Consider the following 27616-nt stretch of genomic DNA (forward strand, 5'->3'; position numbering starts at 1 on the left):
CGGGCTGCCAGCAAAATGGAGAATCACGCTGGCGGAGAATCCCGCCTAGAATCAGGTTAATCTACAATTCTACTCATAGACATTGTGGCAGCCTTCACTGTCCAGCTCTACAATGGAGGAAGGCACAAACTGCTTTGCCACGTAGGGTGGTCCGGACATGTTGAAATGTGACCCAGAGAGATACATTCCAGTGTGGGCAAAGCGAAATTTGCCCCACTGTGGACCCAGAGCGACATATCCCAGTGCGGACCCAGAGAGGCATGTCCCAGTGTGAACCCAGAGGGACATGTCCCAGTGTGAACCCAGAGGGACATGTCCCAGTGTGAACCCAGAGGGACATGTCCCAGTGTGGACCCAGAGGGACATGTCCCAGTGTGGACCCAGAGAGACATGTCCCAGTGTGGACCCAGAGCGACATGTCTCAGTGCGGATCCAGAGAGACATGTCTCAATGTGAACCCAGAGAGACATGTCCCAGTGTGAACCCAGAGCGACATGTCCCAGTGCGGACCCACAGAGACATGTCCCAATGTGGACCCAGAGAGACCTGTCCCAGTGTGGAACCAGAGAGTCATGTCCCAGTGCGGACCCAGAGAGACCTGTCCCAGTGTGAACCCAGAGCGACATGTCCCAGTGCGGACCCAGAGAGACCTGTCCCACTTGGACCCAGAGAGACATGTCCCAGTGCGGACCCAGACGGACATGTCCCAGTGCGGACCCAGAGAGACATGTCCCAGGGCGGACCCAGAGAGACATGTCCCAGGGAGGACCAAGAGAGACATGTCCCAGTGCGGACCCAGACGGACATGTCCCAGTGCGAACCCAGAGAGACATGTCCCAGTGCAGACCCAGAGAGACCTGTCCCAGTGTGGACCCAGAGAGACCTGTCCCAGTGTGGACCCAGAGAAACATGTCCCAGTGTGGACCCAGAGAGACATGTCCCAGTGTGGACCCAAAGAGACATGTCCCAATGTGGACCCATTCAGACATGTCCCAGGGCGGACCCAGAGAGACATGTCCCAGTGCGGACCCAGAGAGACATGTCCCAGTGTGAACCCAGAGAGACATGTCCCAGTGTGAACCCAGAGAGACATGTCCCAGTGTGGACCCAGAGAGACATGTCCCAGTGTGGACCCAGAGAGACATGTCCCAGTGTGGACCCAGAGAGACATGTCCCAGTGTGGACCCAGAGAGACATGTCCCAGTGTGGACCCAGAGAGACATGTCCCAGTGTGAACCCAGAGAGACATGTCCCAGTGTGGACCCCGAGAGACATGTCCCAGTGTGGACCCAGAGAGACATGTCCCACTTGGACCCAGAGAGACATGTCCCAGTGCGGACCCAGAGGGACATATCCCAGTGTGGACCCAGAGAGACATGCCCCAGTGTGGACCCAGAGCGACATGTCCCAGTGTGAACCCAGAGAGACATGTCACAGTGTGAACCCAGAGAGACATGTCCCAGTGCGCCCAGAGAGACATGTCCCAGTGTGGACCCAGAGAGACATGTCCCAGTGTAGACCCAGAGAGACCTGTCCCAGTGTGGGCCCAGAGAGACACGTCTCAGTGTGGGCCCAGAGAGACATGTCCCAGTGTGGACCCAGAGAGACATGTCGCAGTGCGGACCTAGAAAGACATGTCCCAGTGCGAACCCAGAGAGACATGTCCCAGTGCGGACCCAGAGAGACATGTCCCAGTGTGCACCCAGAGAGACATGTCCCAATGGGGGCCCAGAGAGACATGTCCCAGTGTGGACCCAGAGAGACATGTCCCAGTGTGGACCCAGAGAGACATGTCCCAGTGTGGACCCAGAGAGACATGTCCCAGTGCGGACCCAGAGAGACATGTCCCAGTGCGGACCCAGAGAGACATGTCCCAGTGTGCACCCAGAGAGACATGTCCCAGTGCGGAGCCAGACAGGCATGTGCCAGTGTGGACCCAGAGAGACATGTCCCAGTGTGAACCCAGAGAAACATGTCCCAGTGTGGACCCAGAGAGACATGCCCCAGTGCGGAACCAGACAGGCATGTGCCAGTGTGGACCCAGAGAGACATGTCCCAGTGTGAACCCAGAGAGACATTTCCCAGTGTGGACCCAGAGAGACATGTCCCACTTCGACCCAGAGAGACATGTCCCAGTGTGAACCCAGAGCGACATGTCCCAGTGCGGACCCAGAGAGACATGTCCCAGTGTGGACCCAGAGAGACATGTCCCAGTGTGGACCCAGAGAGACATGTCCCAGTGTGGACCCAGAGAGGTATGTCCCAGTGCGGACCCAGAGAGACATGTCCCAGTGTGGACCCAGAGAGACATGTCCCAGTGTGGACCCAGAGAGACATGTCCCAGTGTGGGCCCAGAGAGACATGTCCCAGTGTGGACCCAGGGAGACATGTCCCACTTGGACCCAGAGAGACATGTCCCAGTGTGAACCCAGAGCGACATGTCCCAGTGCGGACCCAAATAGACATGTCCCAGTGTGGACCCAGAGAGACTTGTCCCAGTGTGGACCCAGAGAGACATGTCCCACTTGGACCCAGAGAGACATGTCCCAGTGTGGACCCAGAAAGTCATGTTGAAGTCCGGACCCAGGGAGACATGTCCCAGTGCGGACCTAGACAGATTTTCCCCTGTGTAGACAGAGGGGGACCCATGACAAGGTCGATCATGACCTTCAGGAATGGAGGGGAGAAAAATGTAAGAAAAAAGTAGAGAAAATATGTAAAGTTGGACTGGTGTTGTAATATTAGTGACAAATGTACTGTCCTACTCCAGAATTTGAAGAAACTGAGTCGTACACTAGCGAGGGGGGTCATATATTTTGTTTGCTCTGCAGTTCCCAAGTAATTAAATTAGAGACATTGCAAAGGATTTTAAACTGCTTTCCAAAAAAGAGCTGAATGACTAGTTCTTTGTTGCTGTCCAGACACTGGGCTGAATACAGTCACTTAACTCACAGCCCAATCGCAAAACATGACCTTACAGAGTTTGTTCTGTTGTAAATTCAGAGCATTTGGCAGATTTTGTCAAACATCCTGCTACCTGGAAGCACTTGAAGTGAATACCCTGCAAGTTTATAGGGTACAACATAATCTCCCGAATATCGATAGTGCAGTAAATGTTTAATTTCTCGTGGGGAGGGGGGAAGGAGTGGTGTCTATTTTCACCTGGAGTGCAGAAGAGATTTGGGGATAAGCAACAAATCCTGGATTCAAAATGAACGTCACCGGTGAGGAATATTTGGTGGACGATGCTTGGAATGCGCTTCTGAACTTAACACCAGTCTCAAACCGAACTGTGGGATGGACAGAGCAGCCAAAAGGAACGCTAATAGATCAAACCATCACTGTCATCTCAGTCATTGCCCTGTTCATCACGATGATCTCACTGGGGTGCACGATGGAGTTGCCAATGATCAAGCTTCACACTTTGAAACCTAAGGGGGTGTTGATTGCAGTGTTTTCTCAATATGGGATTATGCCCTTTACAGCCTTCAGCCTTGCCAAGATATTCAGGCTGTCCACCATGGAGTCTCTGTCTGTCCTTATCTGTGGCTGCTGCCCGGGAGGAACACTCTCCAATATCTTCTCACTGGCACTGAATGGAGACATGAATCTCAGGTATGATCAGCCAGTCAACTGAGGCTTAATGTGTTTCAGGGAATTAGAATTGGTCTTCTGTAACAATGCAAAACATTTGAAAAAGGGAACCAGGTGCTGTGTAAAACAGTCTTTCCATTCTCCATTTGCCCTTTCACACATGCTTTGAAGACCAGTTTAAAGAATGCTATCTTCATGGAGCAACACGGTGGTGCAGTGGTTAGCACTACTGCCTACGGCGCTGAGAACCCGGGTTTGATCCTGGCCCCGGGACACTGTGTGGAGTTTGTACATTCTCCCCGTGTCTGCGTGTGCTTCACCCCCACAACCCAAAGATGTGCAGGGTAGATGGACTGGCCACGCTAAATTGCCCGTTAATTGGAAAAAAATAATAATTGGGTACTCTAAATTAATTTTATAAAAAGGATGCTGTCTTCAATAAAAAGAGAGCCAGCGATTTTTGTATTTGTTTACAAATGCTTGGTGCAATAGCATAGTTCCCCTCAAAGTCCTTTTTTTGATTGCACCATCACTGTGCTAAAAATTGAAACATTTGCCCGTATTCCTACCTGAGCTAAAAGAAAATTGCCAAATGTTTTCTGCCAAGAATATAGCATCCTTTAAATTTGGAGCCTTAGTTCAAGTGAGTGTTTAACAATGTTTGACAGCCAACTTAACTTGTCAGTTATCAGCATCCTCAGAAGAGCTGAACAATTCCGCTCCCTGCTGGTTTCCTGCTGGCATCCACACCTGCTGGTGGGGACACCGTCAACCACTGTCATGGCAACCACCAGGGCCCAGTGCAAATCAGGGGGGCACTGTGAGAGTTAGGAAAACAGCGCTGTAGTATAAAGGGTTCATGGTAAATAAATAACTTGATATCACAACTTGGTGTCAACTTGGCGAATCTGGCGAGAGGCCTCCCGCGAGTTTTGCAATGATCGAAACATCTTATTAGATTCAACGGAGCTGAGATCACCAGTGCAGGAAATTAGTAAAGTGCAGTCTCAACGGGGAGTTCCTTGCTGAGGCCAAAACGGGCGCAATTCTCCGCACTCACGACGGTGCGGAGAATAGCGGGGGTCGTAAATTTTTACGGCCACACTAGTCCGACGCCCTCCCACTATTCTCCCCCCCCCCCACGCTCGACTCCCGACACGAATCGCTGGTCTGGCCGTTCGTAAAAACGGCCGTAAAGTCCCGATCTTGGCAACCATGGCACCGATTGGCACGGCAGTACCACGGCCGTGCCAAGGGTGCCATGGGCCCGCGATCAGTGGGCACCGATCGCGGGCAGCGGGTCCGATTCCCGCGCACTCTTTGTCCTTCCGCCGCCCCGCTGTATCAATTCGCGGGGCGGCTGAGGGGCATCCCGGCCCGCGCATGCGCGGGTTGGAGTCTTCCAATCTGCGCATGCGCGGCTGACGTCATGTGACACGTCAGCCGGCGCAAACTCTGGCAAGCGGGCTTAACGAAATTCGTTAAGCCCGCGATGCCGGAGTTCACGGCCGCGGCATACTAGCCCCGACCGGGGACCAGAATCGGTTCCCGGTCGGGGAGGGGGAGGCTGGCGTCAAACCCGCCCGGTTTTGACACCAGCCTTACGATTTCTCCCTGTCTGGGAGAATCGCGCCCAAAGTGCTGTTGAAAAGCGGGGTCTTTCTCGGCGCTGCAGGTGCCTAGAAACACCCAGCTAATCCCGCCCGAAACCGGACATAGAAAGTCTTTGGTTGAATCGTACCCATAATTGACATCATCAGTGATATCGGATCACAAGATAACAGAGCACGGCGAGAGATAGTTTTATACAGTGCCTCATGCAGGGTCCACCTTGTAAATGCTTAGCATAATGTTCACTTAAAAATAGAGGGGGTGATTTTCCAGAAATGTTGAGCAAATCATGCGATGCTAGGATATTACAGGAGAACCTGAAACGGGATTTGCGCTGGGCACCAAGTGATGCATAAGGTTCCTGGACTCCCACACCCCCATCCCCCAACCCTCCCACCCCCCCACCACCTCCCCCCATCTCCCCAGCAAATGGACCCCCCATATTAAAATTCAAATTTAAATATTCAGAATTGGCTATAAACCAGATTTTCCCAGCTCCTGAAATTCTCCCACTAATCAGAACCACGTGAAGCTGGCGCGAATCACTCCTAGTCTCCACAAATGGAGACCAGGCATCATGATCATGTCAGGCGGCTCAGAGGCCATCGTAACCCTCAAGTGGTGAGGAATATGGCAGAGCAGTGCCATGGTATTTCCCCTGGCACCCTGGCAATGCCAATAGTGCCAAGGAGCACTGCCAATGGATGGGGCATGAAGGGGCAGGACATGAAGCCGGCAAGGCCTTTGGCGACCCCATAGCAGGGTGTCGCTCACCTGGGGGAGGGTGGGTGGCCTGATGCTAGCGATGGGGGGGCCTGATGCTGGCAAGAAGGGGGAGGGTTTTCACCGGCAAGATGGGAATGGGTCTTTACCAGTGAGAAGAGTCTGCAGCATTACTTTGAGATCAGATCGCTCTTTGATCCAGCATAGCCGGTGCCTTTGGTTCCTGCACATCTCATTAATGGCACAAATAACCCCAAGCTCAAACAAAATGACAAAGTGCGAGAAGATCACGATCGAAACCGCACCAGAACAGCTGGCATGATTCGCACCGCTTTTCACACCCAAAATGACACTGAGTCATGTTTAGGAAAAGTCAGCCCAGAGTTTGCGAACAGGATGGATAGAACTGGAACAATGAATTTCCCACATCTCTCATGAAAGGAAGGCGGAACCAGAACAAGGAGAAGGTCCCCCCCCCCCCCCCCCCCCCTCCGGTCCCCTGTCACCCCACCACCATGCCCCCCTCCCCCAGTGACACTTACTCCTCTGCAAAGAAGTGAATAAATGGCTGCCACCTTCGGGCAAACCCCAATAACCCCAATAGCGAACCTCTCAAGGCAAACTTAATTTTCTCTAGGCCAAGAAAGCTCGCCATGTCCGATAGCTATACCTCAGCCCTCGGGGACTTTGTGTCCCTCCATGCTAACAATATTCGTCGCCGGGCTGCCAGGGAAGCAAAGGCCAGAACGTTGGCCTCTCTCCTTTCCTGGGTCCTCCGAAACCCCAAAGATTGTCACCTCAGGGATCATTACTGATGTGTTAGGCAGGTTGGTTCGACGTGGACTGCACTTGATGCAGTGTGGCGAGAGACAGACCTCCAACACTGGAGAAGATCCAACATGATTTTATTCAATGATGTAACTTTTTTTGAAGAATAAAGGGATTAAGGGTTATGGTGTTCGGGCCGGAAAGTGGAGCTGAGTCCACAAAAGATCAGCCATGATCTCATTGAATGGCGGAGCAGGCTCGAGATGCCAGATGGCCTACTCCTGCTCCTAGCTCTTATGTTCTTATGTTCTTATGTTTCTGTAAGGGAAGGGAGTTGGGGTGAAAACCAAGAGGTCTACAATTGCAATCTGTAGCTTGCTGATCAGGCCAGATAGCAGCATGAGAATGACTGGAAGCTGAGAGCCAGGAACATACCATCACACTTAATAATCTGGGTGATGTTGAATAACACGGGCCCCATTGCAGCCAGGCTCATAATGCTGAGAACCATTTCCTCTGCAGGATTCAAGGCATGTAGGCATCTTTGCCTCCCACTGGCCCTGCATTACCCCCTTGTGTGCCATCAGAGACAGCAGAAAGGTAGTGATGGTGTTGTACTGTATTCAGGTGTTTTTCCCACCATTGCTGGATAGCTAGAGATATGTGGAGGCAGTGGGAGGTGGGTGTGAAGCTGGAAGCATGGGTAGGTGAAGTAAAGTATCTGGATGCTAAGCTCGAGTCCTGAATGCCAGGGAATGCTGTTTGGTGAGTGGAGGGTGTACGGTGTATTGAGCAGTGTGAGAAGTTGGTGGTGTGGTGGATTGGAGATGTCATTGTGAAGATGCAGTCATTGACCTTGACCACTAATGTGGAGTTATTAGACTTCTTGTGGCATTAGAGCTAGGTTCTCGGGCCCTAAATTCAGTTGCTCAGCCTCCTTGTCACCCCTTCAACTCTTTTCCGAGGATGGCATATGAGATTCTCCTGGTCCCCCCTTAGACAACTGGCACATCTCCTCCAGCCCATCTGCAGTATGAACCACATCCATCAATCTAGAACCCTCTGTTTGTCTTGATCTTCACTTTGAAATCATTTATATTGCAGCAGTATTGTTGAGTGCAGCTTTCCTTCCAGGGACAGCCTACCATTAAGAAGAGCAGACTCTTTGTACCACATGATCTGCAAATAATGCTGCTGGGTCCCCCTCTAATTCACAGAGGCTGAAGGCAGAAATCAGTCAATTACAACCAATACTGCCTGCACCACCATGCTCGAATAATATGGCAATCGAAATTTTAGCACATTGTGGTCTGAATTTTACTAGCCCAGGAGTGGTAGGAATAAAGGCAGGGGACAGTAAAATGCCACCTGTGCCATGACAGATGGGCTCCCTGGCGCAGTGTCCAGCCATGGGAGTTTTCCAGCCATGAGCTGGTGTGCAGATTGGCTGCTTGCTCCAGGGAGGGGGACAGCTGATTTGCATATTTAAAGCCCCTCTTTGAGGCTTTATTATTGACAGCTGGGTGACCTCTGCCACAAGAGGAGGCGGCTAGCTTCCTGTGGGTCAAAGGGGGGGGGGGGGGGGGGGGGGTCACAGACAGGCGAGGCGGTCCCCAGAACTCCAATAATCCTCCCATTTGGGCTTCCCCTCTGTTCAGCAGACCTTACCACCGTCCTCGGCCTTCCAGAGTTTTAAATAACTGTGACCTCTCTGAGGTGTCCCCCGCCTCAGAACAGTGCCCACCTCGCCCCACCCTGCTGAAGCTTCAGTGTTGCCCACCCTCTGATTGGGCAGTCAGCATCCACAGTCCCCCTCAACATCGTTAATTGGACAATCGCCCAGCTGAAGTCATTCAGTAGACCTCTGTTGAAATGGCTGAGCCGGGCTGGCTCCAGACGAAGACAGACTCCGGATCCCCATTTGATCCCAATATAGCAGTCCCGAAACTCACCAGGGTCCATTGTCTCCGTGAACTAATATAGCGTGCCGGAGGGAGAGAGTGATCGTAAATGTAAGCTCTTGGATAAATGATGGAATGTTTGAAAACCCAGATAGCACAGGTTTCCTTCCTGAAAATTATAAATCTTATCGATTGCGATGTGCTAAAATTAACCAGAAGGCACATTCAGAAATATTCCTGAAAATTGCCCCAGCAACTACAACTGAGTCAGGCTGGCACCTTCGGCCATTGAAAGACTGGATCCAGTTAGAGCGGTGCCAGAATAGAGCAAGCACAGAGTGCTAAATATTCAGAGAGTTTGCCCCCATTCCATCGGGTAGGTGTTACAGTCCCTCTGCACAGATTGCACAGGGATCAGTAAAGAGATAAATATTACGCAGCACTGTTAGAGTCAGTAACAGAGTATCTCAGAAGTGGCAACTAAATTGTCTTTGCTTGATCATTGCTAAAACTTGATCTAATATTGTCTCCTTTATTCTCCTTGCAGTATTGTGATGACCACGTGTTCTACAGTTCTGGCACTTGGCATGATGCCGCTTCTCCTTTATCTCTACTGCAAGGGCCTATCGCTGGCAAATAAAGTCCCGTACAAGGAAATCTCCACAAGCCTGTTCTTAACCCTCATTCCTTGTGGAATTGGCATCTTCATCAATAGCAAGTACCCAAAGTACTCAAAGATCATAACTAAAGTAAGATATTTGTCATTGTGTTGCCGCATGTCTTACCCTCTCTGTTCATTTTCTGTCAAATAAATGTTTACAAATTAAGCAAACCTTCACGCTAATGACATCTTTGAATGAGAACATTTGATTGCATCTGGTGCGGCAATCTTTCACAAGTTCGGACCAAAGGTTATTGACTTGGAACATTAGCTTTGGGCTGGATTTGGTAGGACTGCAGTCTCACGGCGCTGGTAGCACTGCTGACTCACGGCGCCGAGGTCCCAGGTTCCATCCCAGCTCTGGGTCACTGTCCGTGTGGAGTTTGCACATTCTCTCCGTGTTTGCGTGGGTTTCACCCGCACAACCCAAAAGATGTGCAGGCTAGGTGGATTAAACACGCTAAATTGCCCCTTAATTGGGAAAAATAAATTGGGTACTCTAAATTTATAAAAAAACACAAAACACTTTTGAGCTGGATTTTTGCACTCTCCTGCTGGTGGGTTTGAATGTGAAGGAGCACCTAAATCCTTGCACTTGGCCTTCCCATCTCCACCAGCAGGGGATTCGCCCACCTCCAACATGTCTGGAATTTTACCAGGGGGCGGGATAAGCGCCGAGCAGCCTGCTATCTCTTCACTGACACTGAGCTGCACACTGCTCAGAACACACAATGCAGGAAGAGGCCATTTGGCCCATCCAACCTGTGTAGATATTTCCCCTCCATGAAGGCATCATACTTTGTTACCACATTGATTCTAATCCTTTTACTTCATCCACCTATCCAATGCACTCTTGAAGGTGGCCATTGTTTCTGTCTCTTTTGGGCAGCACAGTGGCACAGTGGTTAGCATTGCTGCCTACGGCGCTGTAGTCCCAGGTCCGAATCCCGGCCCTAGGTCACTGTCTGCGTGGAGTTTGCACATTCTCCCCGTGTCTACGTGGGTTTCACCCCCACAACCCAAAGATGTGCAGGCCAGGTGGATTGGCCACGTTAAATTGCCCCTTAATTGGAAAAAATAATTGGGTACTCTAAATTTATTTTTTTTAAAGTTTCTGTCTCTTTTGTTTAAATCTATTTTATTTCAGTCATAGTCAAAGGTACAAAAGCATAAATACATCAAAAAACATTTGGCACACCTCACAGTTTGTGCAAGTTTTTCCCCTCTTCACCTCCTCCCCTCCCATCCCTGCGATGAACAAATCCTCAATCATGGTCATGAATAGTCCGCACCGTGTCTCAAAGCCCTCCGCTGATCCCCTCAATTTGAACTTGATCATTTCCAGCTGGAGAAAGTCTTACAAGTCCCCCAGCCAGCCAGCCACTCCCAATGGCGTCGTCGATTGCCATTCCAACAGAATCCCTCGCCGGGCAACTAGTGAGGCGAAGGCCACAATGTCGGCCTTCCTCCCCTTCATCAGCTCCGACATTTCCAATACCCCAAAATTCACCACCAGCAGGACTCTCTTCACTCAAGGTACCTTCCCCACCATATAAACTCCGAAATCGCTCCATCCAGTTTCCAGAAAAAGGCCTTCAGAATAAAGATTGGGAGGGTCTGGAATATGAACAGGAGCCTTGGTATAACGTTCATTTGTACCACCTGGACCCACCCCACTAATGTTTTTTTTTAAATTTAGAGTACCCAATTTTTTTTTTCAATTAAGGGGCAATTTAGCGTGGCCAATCCACCTAGCCTGCACATCTTTGGGTTGTGGGGGTGAAACCCACGCAGACACGGGAAGAATGTGCAAACTCCACACAGACAGTGACCCAGAGCCGGGATCGAACCTGAGACCTCGACGCCGTGAGGCAGCAATGCTAACCACCCCACTAATGTTGGGTGTAGCTTATCCCATCTCCAAAAGTCCTCCCTAACCCTCTCCACCAACTTTGTCAGGTTCCATCTGTGCATCATCGCCCACACCCCCATCACCCGAACCCCCAAATACCTAAACCAACCCCTGGCTCCCCTAAATGGCAACACCCAGATTGGCTCCCCGACACACTGCATTCACCGGAAATACCTCATTCTTTCCAGCATTCAACTTATAGCCCGAGAAGACCCCGAACCTCTCTAATGTGTCCATACTTCTCCCCATGGTTTCCAGTGGGTCTGACACGAACAGCAGCAGGTCATCTGCGTACAGCGTACATCCGGTATTCCCCACTCCCCCTCTACTGATCCCATAAGGGCCGTCGCCAAGGGCTCTAACGTCAGCACGAATAGCAGTGGCGACAGAGGACATCTCTGCCTCGTTCCCCTGTGCAACCCGAAGCTCCGTGAACTCGTCTTGTTTGTCTGCACACTCGCACCCACGCCACAAACTTCGGTCCAAACCCAAACCTTCCCAAAATCTCAAACAGATACCGCCACTCCATCTGGTCGAAAGCCTGCTCTGTGCCCATAGAGACCACTGCCTTCGGTACCGGTCACTTTGACAGGTCATGATCGCATTTCATAATGCCTAATGTTACTGGAAAGCTGCCTGACCTTTACAAAACACCTTTTAGCCATTATTTCTGTCTCAATTGCGACCGCCAGTAGTCAAATCCACAGCTTCATGATCATTTAGAATATTTACGGCTCCTTGTCCTTGACTGCTTAACTCTATCTTTGTCGAGTAGCCTTTTATCAGTCTAAGCCTTTATATCATATCATCCTTTAATTTGTGTGGCTTAAAAAAACGCCCCACATTTTCTTTCTTTGTATTGGCACTTACACATTTCAGACAGTAACCAAATAAATCAATGTTGTATCCCCTCTCTCCTCCTTCAGGGACCATGCCCCAAGGTGCCATTAGCAACCACAGATTTCCATGATTATATTTGGCAAAGTACTGCCGTGGTTTGCCCTTGCCTCTACAGTACTGGCTACGCAAGAAACCCTCCCACTTTTACCACCAGCCATCGGGTTTAATCAGAAAAATGTATATACTGATAATCAACCTGTTTAACCACATTATGAATACACATTGCATTGACATGCGTGGGGCGTGAACCTGGAGCTTTTGGCCGAGATGTTGGGATACTACCACTGCGCCATGAGAACTCTGTTACAGCCTTCTATAGCATCAGCTATAGCATCAATCTTTAATGTGAAGCCCATTCCTGCATATAGGTCTTATTAAGGTTTTATATCAGCTCCCAACTATTTCTTAACATTTGTAATAATGTGGAGATGCCGGTGTTGGACTGGGGTGAGCACAGTAAGAAGTCTTACAACACCAGGTTAAAGTCCAACAGGTTTGTTTCAAATCACTAGCTTTCGGAGCACTGCTCCTTCCTCAGGTGACCTGGTGTTGTAAGACGTCTTACTGTTAACATTTGTATTCAGTGTTTCTTGAGGTAAAACCTAGAACTAGATTATCTTGTTTTATCACAGATAGATGCTGTCATTCAAATCATAGAATCCGTACAGTGCAGAAAGGGGGCCATTCGGCCCAACGCATCTACACAGACTCGATGAAAAAGCACCCTACCTAGGCCCACTCCCCCACCCTATCCCCTAACCCTGTTACCCCACCTCACCGGCATACCTTTGAACACTAAGGGGCAATTTTCTTTTAGCATGGCCAAGACACCTAATCTGCACATCTTTGGATCGCGGGAGAACCCGGAGAAAACCCATTCATATCCTGTGAACACAAATTCCTCTACTTATCCAACCATAAAGCCTACTTCCATTTAGTGGATAACTATTATTATTTTTTGACAAAATGCATCATTTCACACTCACCGGCCTTGAACTCCATCTACCACTTTTTAGCCCATTCTCCCAATTTACCTATTTTTTGCCATTTGCTGTGGTCTTCCAGATAGTTAACTATCCCTCCTAATTGTCTCCAAATATCAACATTACTTTCTTGAAGCCCATATCCAAATCATGGATAGTCACAGTGAAGAGAGGCAGCCCGAGAACTGAGGTACACAATGTTACCCACTTGGAAACATTCAGAAAACATGCCCTTACCTCTCTGCTCTCTCCCTTCGAATCCATTTTTAATCCAGTTTGTAATTCTTTTCCAAGCCCCTTGATGTACCATCAATTGGACGCGAGGCACGATGAAGGTCCAAACTTAGGCTTTAATCAGCTAGATGTTAGCCCGGTGGTCGACTACAGAGAAAGGCCGACCTCAGAGAAAGGTCTACTACTCTGTCGACTACAGAGAAAGGTCTACTTGCCTCTCGACCAATTGGTGAGCAGTCACATGACTAGTCCCAGCCAATCAGACGAGAGGCACATGACCAGCCAGAGCCAATGGGAAACCAGTGCTCTGCACCAATGGCAGTGCTCCCATTCATACCACCACATTCACCCCTTGTGGAGAAAGAAGGAGGGGGGGGGGGGTATTGTAAGGGGAAGAGAGAGAGAGAGAGAGAGGGGGGGGGGGGGGATGACACAATGGGTGTGACCGAAATGAGAATGTTGGCCCGGAGTTATGTCTGGTGGCCAGGCCTCGACACTGACATTGAGAAGGTGGCCCAAAACTGCTCCATTTGCCAGAAGCATCAGAAGCTTCCACCAGCTGCGCCCCTATATCACTGGGAATGGCCAGGGCGCCCTTGGGCGAGCTTGGATGCGGATTTCACCGGCCCTTTTCAAGGATCCATGTTCCTTTTCATAATCAATGGCCAGTCTAAATGGTTAGAGATGCATATGATGGTGGGCACGACGTCCTGCCCAACGATCGAGAAGATGCGTTTGTCTTTCAGTATGCATGACCTCCCTGAGGTGCTCGTCACAGACAACGGCACTCCTTTCACAAGTGAGGAGTTTACGAGGTTCATGAAGGTGAATGGCATACACCATATCCACGCCGCTCCATACCAACCGGCTTCCGATGGGTTGGCGGAGCTCGCAGTGCAGACTTTCAAACGGGGCCTAATGAAACAGTCTTACGGGTCAATGGACACTAGACAGGCTCATTTTTTGTTTTCATATAGGACCACTCCGGATGCGGTGACTGGCGGAATCCAAAGATGTGCAGGTTAGTGAATTGGCCACACTAAATTGCCCCTTAATTGGAAAAGCAAAGTAATTGGGTACTCTAAATTTATTAAGAAAACACTTTTCAACAATTGGGCTGAAATAACATACGGCAGACTCCAATATGTGTTTGCCCACTAACAGCGTGATTTCTACTGTTGACCGAGAAAATCATTCTCAATCAGCTCAGATAGACACAAGAAAATCAATCACACAGAATATGACTTACAGCTGAGGTCCAGGTATTACCCACAAGTTGTGAAGGAGGCTGACCGGGCTGCAAATTACTCGGTGTGGATGTCTTCTCCTCTGAGCTCCGAGCCCAGGGATGTGTTCTGATGTCCATTCTTTTATCCAGGTTCTGCTAGTGCTGAATCGTGATACACAAACACCCAGCCTGAGTTCTATTGTCTCATTAAGGCTTAAATTCATTAATAAAATAAACAGGATACTCCTGTTCAGGCAGGGTTATTCAATCACGATCCATTGACCTCTGAAACACTCATTTTTGACCAACTATTAGCTCACTACGGTGTCTGATGGCTCCTTTGTTCATCGTTCATCCTGCTGCAACATTGATCACTCCTGCCTTGAAGTTAGCTACGTATTCTTAGCATGGTCTTTTGTAAAAATATGATAACTACTGTCAGTGGGTAATCACAAAGTTCCATACAGCGATAATTAATTTCTGCCCTAACCCTAACTTGAGTGGGCTGGCAGATAGCCAATATTGATTCCAGCCAGGGCCTTATTTGGTTGTTCCTGTTTTCAGCCTATATGTCTTTTCCCCTCTATCAGCCTGTCCCCAGTACCACACCACACTAATGGTTAACTCCGACCAACTGCCCCAAAACACTGACCGTACTGCAGCCATGGCAGTGGTGGCCACTGAGACATTTCCCAACTCATCTGAGTTGTCCTCAGGAACTGGTTGAGCCACTTTAGCAATGAGGGACATGCTCTGGGCATTTGAGCCTTTGAGAGACTGTCTTATTGGAAGTGTTTTGTTTTATTAATCTCACACATTTCTCTTTCAGACTGGCCTGTTTATTCTCCTCCTCGCAGCATTAATAATTGGCATCTTGTCAGGAATGTCAATTGGGACTGCTCTCTGGATGTTTTTCTCCTCTCGCCTGCTTGTCACCACGGCCCTAATGCCAGCTATCGGATATACTTTGGGATATGCCCTCTCATGCTTATGCAGGTTATCAGAAAGGTAATGTGAGTAATTAATTAAAGCGCACCTATTTTTTGTCTTAACATTCAAAATAGTATTCTTTTGTCCCTTCTTTTTCAGCAGTTGTTTTGGATTCACCATCTGAATAATAACAAATATTTTGCATCTATTTAGACTCTGATTGGTGGGGACTTTGCTAGGGGGAATACAGCAGGAAACAGCTGCCAAGCCATTGTACAAATTCAAATCAGGATGGTCGACTGATTGGTCAAGCCATTGCAATGGGGAATGCCAAAAGCTTGGGGGACAGCATTCCCTGGTTCATTCCCCATGTCCATGCCTTGTCAAATCAGAACCCACCTTGCTGGTTTAACTGAACAATATCTTGGTAGTTAGCTGTTTCCTGTTGCATTCTCCATGGCAATGCCTCAACCAATCAGAGTCCACTTGCCAACCAATCAGCACTCCCATTCCCATGCAGTATAAATTGTTGCTGCCTTTACTCTTGATAATCTTGTAATCTGTTCTGATGAGTGCAAGATGAAAAGATTTGACAGCATATTGTTTTTCAGCAATACTCAACGTCTGAACTACCAAACAACCATTTAAATACCTGCTTGTAAAATAGAAGCTGAAGTATGTAGACGTTTAGTGTCCAGTGGGGACTATCAGTAACACAGTCAAAGAACTTTGAGTGTTATGATGAGAGTGAAAATTCCTGACTCAAAGAAAAGTAGAAACTATCTCTAAACTAAAACACATCTATTTATATCTATGTCAGATGACCGAGAGGGAATGTCTTGGGTGAAGGAATAGAGAGTTGTATATCCATATTTGTAGATGACACAAAGTTAGGAGATGCACTAAGTAGATGAGAGCAGAAAATTACAAAGGAACGTTCTATAGACAGATTAAATTAGTGGACAAAACTAGAGTTGATGTTACTCAGTGTGGGCAAATGTAAGGCTTTGATCCAAAAAAGAGAGACATCTGATTATTTCCTAATGACAGGAGATGAGGAGCTATGGAGGAGCAATGAGATTTTTTTTTAAATTTATTCTTATGTGGGATATAGGCAGCATTTTCTGCCAATTCCTACTTGCTCTTTGAGAGCAATTAAGAGTGAACTGCATTGCTGTGGGACTGGAACAATATGTCGGCCAGAGCAGGTAGAGATGACAGATTTCCTACCCTGAAGAGAATTCAGAGAAACAGATGTTCTGACAATTGGTGATCACTTCATGGTCATGTGCCCAGTTTTCAATCCATTATTTTTAATTAATTAGTTTAATTTAAATTTACCAGCTGCCATCATGGGAATTGAACCCTTGCTCCAGGGCATTAGCCTGTGCCCCTGGATTGCTAGTCCAGTGGCAATACCACTAAATCATATTTTCTCCTTGATTTAGGTGTCCACGTGAAAAAAAAGAGCAGAGCGAGAAAATAATCAGTGATCTAATGAAATGTATCATTCTATATATCATATAATCATTCAAATCAAATTATTGCATGGTAATATAGAACTTGAATATTGCTGAAAAGAGAGAAATGTTGCAGCAAGAAGATTCTTCCACCCATCAGGAAAAATACAAGAATACAAAATTTCAAACCCTCACAGCAATTTATACCACAGGAGAAAAGGGGGTTATTAGATCACAAGTCAACTATACGCTGGGACCTGTTCTCTGAAACCAAAGGAATATGTTCAAACCGTGCACCCTTTTGAATTACCCAGAAACTTATTGTTCCCTGTTGTTTTCTCCATGGGCCAAAGCCTCAGTCAATGAGAATCTGCTTACCAACCGACCAGCACACTTTTGCAATGTAGTATGAATTGTTGTGATTATTTGAAATTTGGCATGCTTACATTTGGCCTTGTGTTTGACAAAAAGCATCAGAAGCTTGTCTCCCGCCAGCAATATTCATTTTCTTTTATAAATTTAGAGTACCCAATTAATTTTTTCAATGGCAATTTAGTGTGGCTAATCCACCTAACCTGCACATCTTTTTGGGTTGTGGGGGCGAAACCCACGCAAACACGGGGAGAATGTGCAAACTCCACACGGACAGTGACCCAGAGTCAGGATCGAACCTGGGATCTCGGCGCCGTGAGGCAGCAGGGCTAACCCACTGTGCCACCGTGCTGCCTCGCCAGCAATATTTATATCATATTCTTTCTTCTGTTATATAAGTGGAAGTGTTAACGTATTAAGTACTGGAATGTTAATATCTCAGACAATAAGTATATGGTATTAATTTTTTAATTCAGCCATTAGCAATGAAGCAGTCTGTACCATCTCCAAGCTGGTCATTCTATTTGCTATAAATTCAACATTAGCCCTAATAGTACAACAACCCAAACCATCATCACGGATCATCCGCTTGCAATAGCACACCAAAGATCAAAGTACAGAGAATCTCTTTCAACCCATTTACTCTCTTTTAACAGGTGCAAACGGACCGTTTCTATGGAAACCGGATGCCAGAATGTTCAGCTGTGTGCCACCATCCTCAAAGTTGCTTTCCGCCAAGAAGATATTGGTGCTCTTTACTTATTCCCATTCATTTTCCTGGCGTTTCAACTTTCTGAAGCGTTAATCCTTGTAGTGATCTATCAAAGTTACGAAAGGATAAAAAAAACGAAGGAACCGAGTAAGTAACCGACTTTCTGTCATAGAAACATTTGCCTGCTCATTCAAAGAGTTTTTTTAAAATAGTTTTATTCAAACAAAATTTTCATTGTAACAAATACAACTCCAACCCCACCTTATTACCAAAATGCACCTACAGTCTTGCCAATCCCCCTCCTCCCCTCACCCCACCATAAAGAAAACAAAACCTTAACCCAACTAAAAAGATAAGCCCCTCCCAACAGCTGGTGGTAATCAGTTCCCTGAAAAAAGGAGATGAAAGACTGCCACCTCGAAGAACCCTTCCATGGTATACTTGATCTTCTCAAGGTGCAATAATTCCACCAGGTCACCCAACCATGCCGATGCCCGAGGCGGCACTGGGGATTTCCACCCAGCAGAACTCACTTCCATGCTATTAGTGAGGCAAAGGCTGGGACATCTGCCCTCGTCCCTGTCTGCAGCACCGGCGAGTCTGACATTCCAAAAATGAGCCTCAATGGGCACGGCTCCAGCCAAATGCCCCAAATCCCTGACATTGTATCAAAAAAGGAGACCCAGAGACTTACGAGCTTGGGGCGAGACTAAAACATGTGCATGTGATTTACTGGCCCCCTGGAGCACAGCTTACACCTGTCCTCCACACCCGGGGGAGAACCCACTCGTACGCTTCCTAGTCTCCCCAGATCAGCTCGCCTCCCTGGGGTTCACTGGAAAAAAGTCACTCTTACTCAAATTTAGCTTGACCGAAAAGGAGAGGAACTTCCTGAGCAGTTCCATTATTTCTCCCACATTGGAGGGAGGGTCAGTAATACATAGAAACAGATCAGCCACATATAAGGCATGCTCTGTCCCCCTCCGTCCGGTAGACAACCGCAATGCAATGGCTACTGGCTTGATTTCTAAGGCAAACAAAAGCGGAGACAATGGGATCCGTTTTGTACCCCTGTTCAGTTGGAAGTAACCCGAGTTCAGGGCATTCGTGCGTACATTTGCAATGGGGGCCTTGTCTCCTCCATTAAATAAATTTTGGCACGAAGCCAAACCACCCCAGCACCTCAAAGAGGCTGGTTTAGCATACTGGGCTAAATCGCTGGCTTTTAAAGTAGAACAAGGCAGGCCAGCAGCACGGTTCCATTCCCGTACCAGCCTCCCCGTACAGGCGCCGGAATGTGGCGACTAGGGGCTTGTCACAGTAACTTCATTGAAGCCTACTCGTGACAATAAGCGATTTTCATTTCATTTTCATTTTCAAGATGTGCCCCCACTCAACCCTATCGAATGCCTGCTCCGACCCATCTGGCTTAGTCTCTAAGGAGGGCGACAACATTTAACAACCTCCTCTTGTGCAAGGAAGAGCCTGATACAGTTTATGGTGGTGCACAGGGTGCATTTGAGAATGAGTGGGTTCTTTCAGGGGGGTTCTTTCAGGGGCTAGCAGATGAGTGTGCGAGGTGTGGGCGGGGACCAGCGAATCACACGCACATGTTTTGGGGTTGTGAAAAATTGTGAAGATTCTGGGTGGGAGTGTTGACGGTCTTAGCCAGGATAGTGGAGGAGGAGGTGGACCTGGATCCATTGGGGTGATATTTGGGGTTTCAGAGAAGCCGGAGCTCATGGAGAGGAGGAAGGCCGATGTCATGGCCTTCGCCTCTCTGATTGCACAGCGGCAAATTTTGCTGGAGTGGTGGTCGGCATCGCCACCGGGGGTAGCAGCTTGGTTGGGTGACCTGTACGACTTCCTGCGGTTAGAGAAGATAAAGTATGAGTTAAGGGGCTCAGCGGGGGGGGGGTTTGAGGAAAGGTGGCGGACCACCAGCCTCTGCCTTTCCACCTTCCCAGAGTTATCCCTATGCGCCTTAAAAGAGATTATCTCCCACCTAGCCACAGGCTTCAGAGCCTCCCAGAGTGTGGGATGTGAGACCACCTCCGTCCTGTTGAACTCTACATTCTCCCAATGGCAGTAGATACCCGCTTACAAAATCTCTTATCCACGAGCAGTGCCGTGCCCATTTTCCACGGGGTTGCTGAGAGTGGCCTGGCTCCAACATCAGGGCCGGGATTCTCCCCTACCTGGCGTGGCGGGGGGTCCCGGCGTGTTGGAGTGGAGTGAACCACTCCGGCGTCGGGTCGCCCCAAAGGTGCGGACGTCTCCGCACCTTTAGGGGCCAACCCCTCACCTTGAGGAGCTAGGCCCGCGCCGGAGTGGTTCCCGTCCCGCTGGCTGGCGTGGAAGGCCTTTGGCGCCGGGGCTGAAGGGACTTCGCCGGCCGGCGGACGTACGCGCATGCGCCAAAGCGTCAGCGGCTGCTGCCGTCATCCCCGCGCATGCGCAGGGGAGGGGGTCTCTTCCGCCTCCGCCATGGTTAAGACAATGGCGAAGGTGGAGGAAAAGAGTGCCCGGCGGGGGGTCGGAGAATCCCGCCCCAGGTCACAAAATGCGGAGCATGATCCGATATAGCGATCACTGTCTCCGGGCCCAGTCCAACTCAGGAGGGGTCCAGAAGCCCCATCAACTTTGCAAACATCCTGGACATATAGTCCATGGAGTTGGAGCCTTCCAGCACACCCAACAGCCCGACCGGCGGTCCTTATGTTTTTGCCATCTGGAGCCGTTCTCCAGATTGTCAAGCTTGACCTTTAGCACTCCCCGCTCCTCCACCAACACCACCATCTCTGCCTCCAAGGAAACAATCCAATCATTGTGGTCCGAGAGAGCCGCCTCAACCTTCTGAATCGTCGCCCCATGTACCTCTATCTGCCGGGCCATCTTGTCCATGGCTGCTAGAATTGAGGCCAAAGTCCTCTCTATTGCCTTCGCCAGATCCTCAGCGACTGCCTGCCGCTATCTCTTAAATTCATTGGTCAAGGGAAGGCAGCCCTGGAACCTGAGACAAGTTGGACAAGTGCAACTTCTGGAGCAGAGATTGTGAAGCCTGCTGTTGATCCAGTTTGGTGGTGGACTGGAAGTTTCTGGAAGCTTCCCTCCCTCCCGCCCCCAGAGTTTGAAACAACTCCAAGCAAATTCATTGGTCAAGAAGCCACCCAACATCTCAATTCTCCGCTGAGGGTCCACCGTATTTTTTTTTCTTAATTTAAAGTACCCAATTCGTTTCTTTCAATTTAGTGCGGCCAAGCTTGGGTCGTGGGGGTGAGACCTACCCACCCACAGGGAGAAGGTGCAAACTCCACACGGAGAGTGACCCGGGGCCAGGATCGAACCCGGGTCCTCAGCACCGTGAGGCAGTAGTGCTAGTCACTGTGCCACCATGCTGCCAGGGTCCTCCATCTCAGCAGGAGCCGCTGCTCTGGTTCCCCCGACTGATGATCAAGGAACTTTTGATTCCAACGCTGCTCCCTTGCCTGACTTCTTTGAACTATTTTTTACCAGACATTACTCAAACAAGAGAGTCTTAATCCCCAAATTACATCAATGTTCTCCAAGAAATTGCTCCAAATCGGGCAGAAAAGCTGAAAACCAGTACCCAGGTAGGACCCACCACGTGTGTGACTGCTCACCACATTGTCACCACCGGAAGTCTCCTCTTAACTGATCAGTCTCATTCTCTTGCACTCTCCTTTCTGTCCTGCATTTTCTTCTCTTGTTAGCAACATGTCCAATAATGTTTTGAAAGTTACCATTGGTCCATTTCCACCACAATTTCACGCAGTGCATTCCAGGTCAGAATAGCCAACTACAAATACAAAAACAAAATCTTCTCATCTCCCACCTGGCATAATGTTCCAGCCAAGTCTGCAATGTAAGAACTGTCTGCTACAACTTGCATTGTTCTGTATCGGGAGTGAAGTCAGGATGAAGAGCAGTCTGGAGGCCAGGAAAACAAGGGTGTTGAAAAGTCAACATGGAGTTATCCAAAGTGTAACACCCGAGATGCTGTTAAACGAGAATTAATTCTAGATTCTGGATTTATCTCAGAATCTGTGTCCTGAGGTTTAATGCTGCTGCCATCTCTAGACACAGAATAACCTGGAGCAACCTGATATATCCCAGATCAATCTTCTCAGCCATGACTTCATGAAACACAAGATTGGACAGTTGAAGAAAGACACATTATGGGTTTCCTTAAAAGGGAAACATACTGATAGAGATTTGAGCACTGCTTATTGTAAGTATCAACATGTTAATGATAATCATTTTATTATACAGTGCAGGTCCAACTCCATCTATAAGTTTGGTGATGACACGACCATAGTATATCGGACCTCGAACAACGATGAGTCAGAGTACAGGAGGAATTAGAAAACCTAGTGGCATGGTGTAACAACAACAATCTCTCCTTAAATGTCAGCAAAACTAAGGAGCTGGTCATTGACTTCAGGTAGCAAAGTACTGTATGCATCAATGGTGCCAAGATGGAGACAGCTTCAAATTCCTAGGTGTGCATATCACGAACAATCTGTCTTGGTCCACCCACATCGTGCTAGGACCAAGAAAGCACAACAGCACCTATACTTCCTCAGGAAACTACGAAAATTCAGACTGTCCACATTAACTCTAACCAATTTTTACAGATGCACCATAGAGAGCATCCTATCTGGCTACATCACAGCCTGGTATGGCAACTGCTCAGCCCAAGACTGTAAGAAACTACAGCGAGTCGTGAACGCAGCACAGTCCATCACACAAACCCGCCTTCCATCCATTGACTCTGTCTACACCTCCCGCTGCCTTGGGAAAGCGGGCAGCATAATCAAAGACCCCTCCCACCCGGGTTATTCACTCTTCCTACTTTTTCAATCAGGCAGGAAATACAAAAGTCTGAGAACACACACTAACAGGTTCAAAAACAGTTTCTTCCCCGCTGTTACCAGACTCCTGAATGACCATCTTATGGATTGATCTGATTTCTTCACACATCTTCTCTACTGAGTAGTACGTGCTTCACCTGATGCCTGTGTCTATGTAATTACATAATGTATTTATGTATGTCCAATGTTTTCTTTTCATGTTTGGAACGATCTGCCTGGACTGTACGCAGAACAATACTTTTCACTGTACCTCGGTACATGTGACAATAAAACAAATCCAATCCAATCCAGGGTAAGGTTTGGAAAGGTAATTAACGATGAGAGGAGGCTGAAAGATGACTACTGAGCATCAATAGCAGAAAACAGAAAATATACTGACCACCGTTTGATAATGAAAACGTCTTCTACTTTCATTCAAGAGGCAACACGGGCTGAGAACAGGCACATCCGATACTGAAAGTAATTCTCGATCACGTTAACAAGCCTATCTTGCGGCCTGCGCATCATGTGACTCCACATCAACCTCCTCTTCACGTTCTTCCTCACCTTCCTCTTCCTGCTGACTTGAAATGATCAGCATCACAACTGGTCTCCGATCTGGAGGGGGTGGGGGGGGGGGGGGAGGGTGCTTCACACGTGGAGTGTTTAATGTGCCCAGTTCCAAGGTATCCCTTTCTCATCGATCATGATCCTAGGAATAGCCCAGAGTAAGGGAGAAATGAAATTGGCAGTAAAGAGAGGGAAGGGTGCAGTCAACAATAGGGAGAGATGGGGTGTGGTGAATGTGATTCACACCGGATTGTAATCTGTATATACATGTGTCTGTATTGTAAGTGCAGTTGCACTACCTGTCCTCCAGGGGGAGTAGCTCTGGGAATGCTCGAGTTGTATGGGGCTTCTCCCTTGGCTCTGCCCAGGACTCCTCCCCCGGAAGCTCCTGTATAAAAGCTCAGTGCCACATGGTCAGCTGGCCAGTTCACCGAAAGTTCAATGGCTAACCGGCTGGCTCTGTTGTGAGTATATTAAAACCGCTATTCTAATCCTACAAGCACGTGTCCGTAGAACTGTTGGTTCCAACATGGGGTCAAAGATAGACAAGGTTGCGGTCAACGAGAGGGAAGGTTGCAAATCCTGTTGTGCATCATCTTCCAGCTGTTTGATCCTGGACTAATGATTTAATAGAGTGTAGGAATTATATTAATAAATGAGGAATACTTACTGTGACTTCACACCCATTTCCAAACCCGTCCTCATACGTATCCTCCCTGGATTTACAACCAGACTGGGCTAAAGTCATCTCCAGAAATTGTACAAGTTAATATGACATAGCTGTTCTCTCGGTCCTCCATTTTATAGCCAATAGTGACAGAGGAACAAACTCAATTTGCCACCTTAGCCAAATATTAACTAGCACCTACCCTCTTCCCCTGACCCCTACCCCAGTGCCCAGTGTAACTGCTCCCCAATACAAGGATACTGCAATGCATAATGTATGTTGCTTCTGGTAGCGGTCCATCACAGGACCACTTTGCACAGTTGTGTCTTAATAGGATTGTGTGTCAACTTCAATGCATTAAAAGTAAATGCAGAAATTGTAAAAAGATTGTTTCTATGCTATTTCCTTGAGAACAATGAGATGAACATTTACATTAATATCATGCCTTCCACGCCCCAACAGCAATAACTAAACAGGGCAGCAAGATTACACGGTGGTGAGCACTGCTGCCTCACAGCATCAGGGACCCGGGTTCAATTCCAGCCTTGGGTGACTGTGGAGTTTACATGTTCTCACCATGTCTGCGTGGGTTTCCTCCGGGTGCACCAGCTTTCTCCCACAGTCCAAAGATGTGCAGGTCCAGTGGATTAGCCATGCTAAAATACCCCTTAGTGTCCAAAGGTTAGGTCGGGTTACGGGTTAAGGAATGGGCCTGGATGGGGTGCTCTTTCAGAGGGTCAGTGCAGACACAATGGGCCAAATAGACTCCTTTTCCACTGTAGGGGTTCTATAAACAAAGAGTGTCTTAACCTTTACACTTCTCCTAAAATTATCCTTCTGAGGTATTTTAACTCACCGCTCAATCTCCAACCTCGAATCTGTATTTTAATAGGCAGGGGGGCTTTCTGAGAGTCAACTGGAAGCTCAATGAATCCTCCCTAACTACACACATTTTAGACAATGAATTTACTTCCTGTCTGTCCTCGTAACAGTGCTTGTGCTTTGCCTGCTGCCCTGTTCCCTTTAATGGCAAACAGCCACTGCCTAGTCACCTTTAAAACCTTCACACCATAGATCAGCCAAGTGCAGAGAGCTTATGGAAAGCAGGGGCAAGAGCAAGTTTCCAAAATTTGTCCAGGCTAACCGTTCCCATTGACAGTGCACATGCCATGGATGAGTCCAGCTACCAGCCGTTCTTTGGCACTAAGTGTGATCAGATCATGAACATAGTGTGCAGTCATTTTTTAATTTTTTTTTAAAATAAACTTAGAGTACCCAATTACTTTTTCCAATTAAGGGGCAATTTAGCGTGGCCAATCCACCTACCCTGCACATCTTTGGGTTGTGGGGGTGAAACCCACGCAGACACGGGGAGAATGTGCAAACTCCACATGGACAGTGACCCAGGGCCGGGATTCGAACCTGGGTCCTCAGCGCCGTAGGCGGCAATGCTAACCACTGTGCCACCGTGCTGCCCCTTAGTGTGCAGTCATGATGGCATCACCTTGCAAAGGATCAGATCAGGACTGGGAGCAGAGCTAAAACGTGGTTTTGAGAGAGGACTCCATTTCTGTGTACATAATAGATTATTGCATTAAGGGGGAATTGAACATGGGTGTGAGGAGAGGAGGGGGGGGAGGTGGTAGTTTGATATAAAGTAGTTGTCCTACGTTTTACAAGCAAGAATGACAACTGTGCGTTTCCCGCTATAGGGTTTGTGACAGAGAGATTCGCTATAAAGACAGTGTGGTCGATTTAAGGTGTACAGGTAGCAGTGATTTGCACTTTGTTGTTACTTCTTGCTCCAAAATAATAAGGATTTCTGATAAATCCTGTTATTTAATTTAATCTCTGTTCGTTATTCACTTATCAGTTTGATTTTTTTGTTTAATCATCATTACTTTTTTAATATGGTGCACACAGACATGCATTCATCATCACCATAGCTGAACTTACTTGGCAAGCATTCCACATTCAGTGAACCAACCATATGTCATGATTAATCAGGCAAAGGAAGAGAAGGTGTTTGGGGCTGACACTGATTCAGGCTGTTGTTCTTTTCAACATTATTGAGTATTGTTGCCTTCTTGTAGAGGCAGTGAGCAGCATCATGTAACACGGGCCATCAGATGAACCAGCCTGCCTCCTGTATTTATAAGGAGAGACCATACAGCACTCATTTTGTTGACCAGCAGGATAATAGGAAATAGACAGGACCAGAGGGAACCTTGGGATGCATGTCCAAAGATCCCAGAAGGTAGCAGGGCAGGTAGATAAGGCGATTAAGAAGGCATATGGGATATTTGCCTTTATTACCCGAAGCATAGAAAATAAGAGCAGGGAGGTTATGATGGAGCTGTATAAGATGCTCGTTAGGCCACAGAATACTGTGCACAGTTCTGGACGCCACACCAGATGTGACTGCACTATAAAGGGTGCAGAAACCATTCAGCAGAATGGGCTGGACATTTTCAGCTATGAAGAGAGGCTGGTTAGGCTGGGGTTATTTTTCTTAGAGCAGAGATGGCTGAGGGGAGACATGATCAAGGCGTACAAAATTATGAAGAACATAGAGGTAGATACAATGTCTTTTCCCCTTTGTAGAAGAGTCAATAACCAGGGTTGAGGAACAGGACATTGAAGGGTTTTGAGGAAAAATGTTTTTACCCAAAGGGTGATGGGAATCTGGAACTCACTGCCTGAAGGGTGATAGAAGTGGGAACCCTCATTACATTTAAGAAGCATTTTGATGGCTCTTCAGGTGGCGGCCATGGAAGAGTAGGTCGCACATTCGATAGCTCCCCCCCCCCGGTGTATGGATTGTTGGACCAGATTTGGCCGTGTGAAACGAATCAGTCACGACAGAGGGAAGCGAGGGGAGCTGGCAGTGCGGCGAAGCATGGCAGACGGCAAGGACCAGGGAGCGGCGGCTCACTGGCCGAAGGAGCAACAGATGGAGTTTTTCAAGAGTTGCTTTGCCGAGCTAAAAAGGGATACGCTTGACCCGATGAAAGCATCGATCGACCAAATGGTCGCGATTCAGGCAGCCCAGGGGAAAGTGATCCAGGAGATCGAATTAAAACTCTCCAACCAAGAGGACGAGATAATTGTGCTGGAGTATAAGGTGGAGGTGCTAGAGGACCGCCACAAGCAGATGCAGGAGAAGCCGGAGGAGCTGGAGAACAGAACCAGGAGGCAGAATTTAAGAATCATTGGCCTTCCTGAAGGTATTGAGGGATCAGATGCGGGAGCGTATGTGGTGAGTATGCTGGACTGGTTGATGGGAGCGGGGGCTTTCCCTCGATCCCTGGAGCTGGATGGAGCCCACAGAGCCCTCACAAGGACACCCAAGGCGAACGACCCGCCAAGGGTCATGGTGGTCCGTTTCCACCGATTTTCAGACAAGGAGCACGTCCTGCAATGGGCCAAGAAGGAGCGGAGCAGCAAGCGGGAGAATAATGAGGTGCGCATCTATCAAGACCTGGGTGCGGAGCTGGCCAAGAGACGTGCTGGGTT

General features: G+C 48.3%; 1 protein-coding gene across 1 annotated transcript in view; it reads left to right on the top strand.

Annotated features, from left to right (window-relative positions):
• Nucleotides 1–2909: 2909 nt before the first annotated feature.
• The window catches only part of slc10a1 (solute carrier family 10 member 1), a 33889-nt gene continuing 9182 nt past the window's right edge, over nt 2910–27616 (top strand). The window contains exons 1-4 of the mRNA XM_038784714.1: nt 2910–3615; nt 9145–9346; nt 15345–15523; nt 17934–18136. Of these exons, the coding sequence (XP_038640642.1) occupies nt 3212–3615; nt 9145–9346; nt 15345–15523; nt 17934–18136 (988 nt within the window). The 5' untranslated portion in view covers nt 2910–3211. The remainder of the gene's footprint in view (nt 3616–9144; nt 9347–15344; nt 15524–17933; nt 18137–27616) is intronic.

The sequence above is a fragment of the Scyliorhinus canicula genome, chromosome 2, assembly GCF_902713615.1.
Source record: "Scyliorhinus canicula chromosome 2, sScyCan1.1, whole genome shotgun sequence".
Lineage (NCBI taxonomy): Eukaryota > Metazoa > Chordata > Chondrichthyes > Carcharhiniformes > Scyliorhinidae > Scyliorhinus > Scyliorhinus canicula.